The sequence below is a fragment of the Acanthisitta chloris genome, unplaced genomic scaffold (genome assembly GCF_000695815.1).
Source record: "Acanthisitta chloris isolate BGI_N310 unplaced genomic scaffold, ASM69581v1 scaffold4064, whole genome shotgun sequence".
NCBI lineage: Eukaryota > Metazoa > Chordata > Aves > Passeriformes > Acanthisittidae > Acanthisitta > Acanthisitta chloris.
Window position 1 is genome coordinate 16,169 of NW_008669692.1, and position 1,363 is coordinate 17,531.

The following is a 1,363-nucleotide window of genomic DNA, read 5'->3' on the forward strand; positions in this document are numbered from 1 at the left end:
CCTGGACCTGATACTCTGTTGGCATCAGCTGCTAAGCCTTCTTACAGGCAAGTCTTTCCAACAGAGGTGTAATCTTGAAGTGACACATACTTTAAACAAGTGAGTCAAGGAATCTAGTGGAGAGAAGACATACATAGAAAAAAGACAGTGGAAAGAATAGTCTTGATTATAGCAATCTGTAAATTTAATGAAGGATAAAACTCATTTGATTCCTAAATAAAGTCTAACTGACAACCTTAATGTATTTATACAAGCCATTCCAAGAGTGAAGAAAGAAAGAAAGGAGCCATTAATTCCAAAGACACTCTATTTAACTGCTTTATTGAGAGCCAAATGTAATTTGAAAAACTTACAAAACAACCAAACAAACCAAAACCAAACCAGGTACTTTGATTTAGTTTTTTATTCCTCCTTTGCTGTGTTCCAAGAACAGGTCTAAAAGTAACCTTATCTTCCTAAACATAAACTGTTTGATAGATCCCTCTGATGAATTTTCACATCTCCTTTGCTTGTATTTACAGATTTTCAGAGCAGATAAAGGCAATAAATAACACACATTCACTTTTTTTTATCAAAGCCATTACACTCTTCGAAAGACAGCATATATTTTTAAAGTGATCCATGACAAGAAGAGTTCAAGAGACACAGTAATATAAAAAACTATTTGCAGCATTAAAGCAATATCTGGGGGCATAGGTGCAGCAATTTCCAGGGCCCTCCTGTGCTAGATACTGTACCAAAGCAATAGACCTGCAGAACTCTGTAAAGCCAGTCTGCTAAATAGGAGGATAAGTTTGAGACAGAGACTTACCAATTTCACAGGCTATTTTTTGCAGTTTTTCAAGAGTTCTGCTTATCATCACTATATTTAATCCATGTCTTGCCAGCTACAAGGGAGGAATATAAAAGTTATTAGGAAACAGTAAGATAGCAAAAATCTTTCAAATTTTTACCATTTTGTGAAAAAAGCAATCATGGATCTTTTAAATTGTGTTCATTCACCTGACACCTGCCTAATGGCCAAACAATAATCTGTCTTCTAACAGACTTCCAAAACATTTCCTTCACTGTACAATCTTGGGTGCTTATGAGAAAAATATACTGGACAACAATCAAATCCCAATAACAGTAATGAAATATAAATAATAGGAGCTGACTTCAAATGAATGAAAGTCTGCAAAGAGTGCAAACAGCATGACAGTTCCCAGAAACACATTCTAATTTTTATTTGAGTTTGGGAGCCCAGACATGTTGATGCTTCCCAGTCATTTTATAACATCACCTTCCACCATCACATTTTTATTTTTATCCTGAGGAAGTAGATTTAGCGTATTGAATTGAAGGCCCAATAGTTTCAAAGGAT

The 1,363-nt window shown here is 35.0% G+C and overlaps 1 protein-coding gene across 1 annotated transcript in view; it reads right to left on the reverse strand.

Annotated features, from left to right (window-relative positions):
- Positions 1 to 1,363, reverse strand: part of HSD17B3 (hydroxysteroid (17-beta) dehydrogenase 3) — a gene marked incomplete at its 3' end in the record, with an annotated part of 23,997 nt that overhangs the window by 13,743 nt on the left and 8,891 nt on the right. The window contains exon 3 of the mRNA XM_009073396.1: positions 812 to 887. Within this exon, the coding sequence (XP_009071644.1) occupies positions 812 to 887 (76 nt within the window). The remainder of the gene's footprint in view (positions 1 to 811; positions 888 to 1,363) is intronic.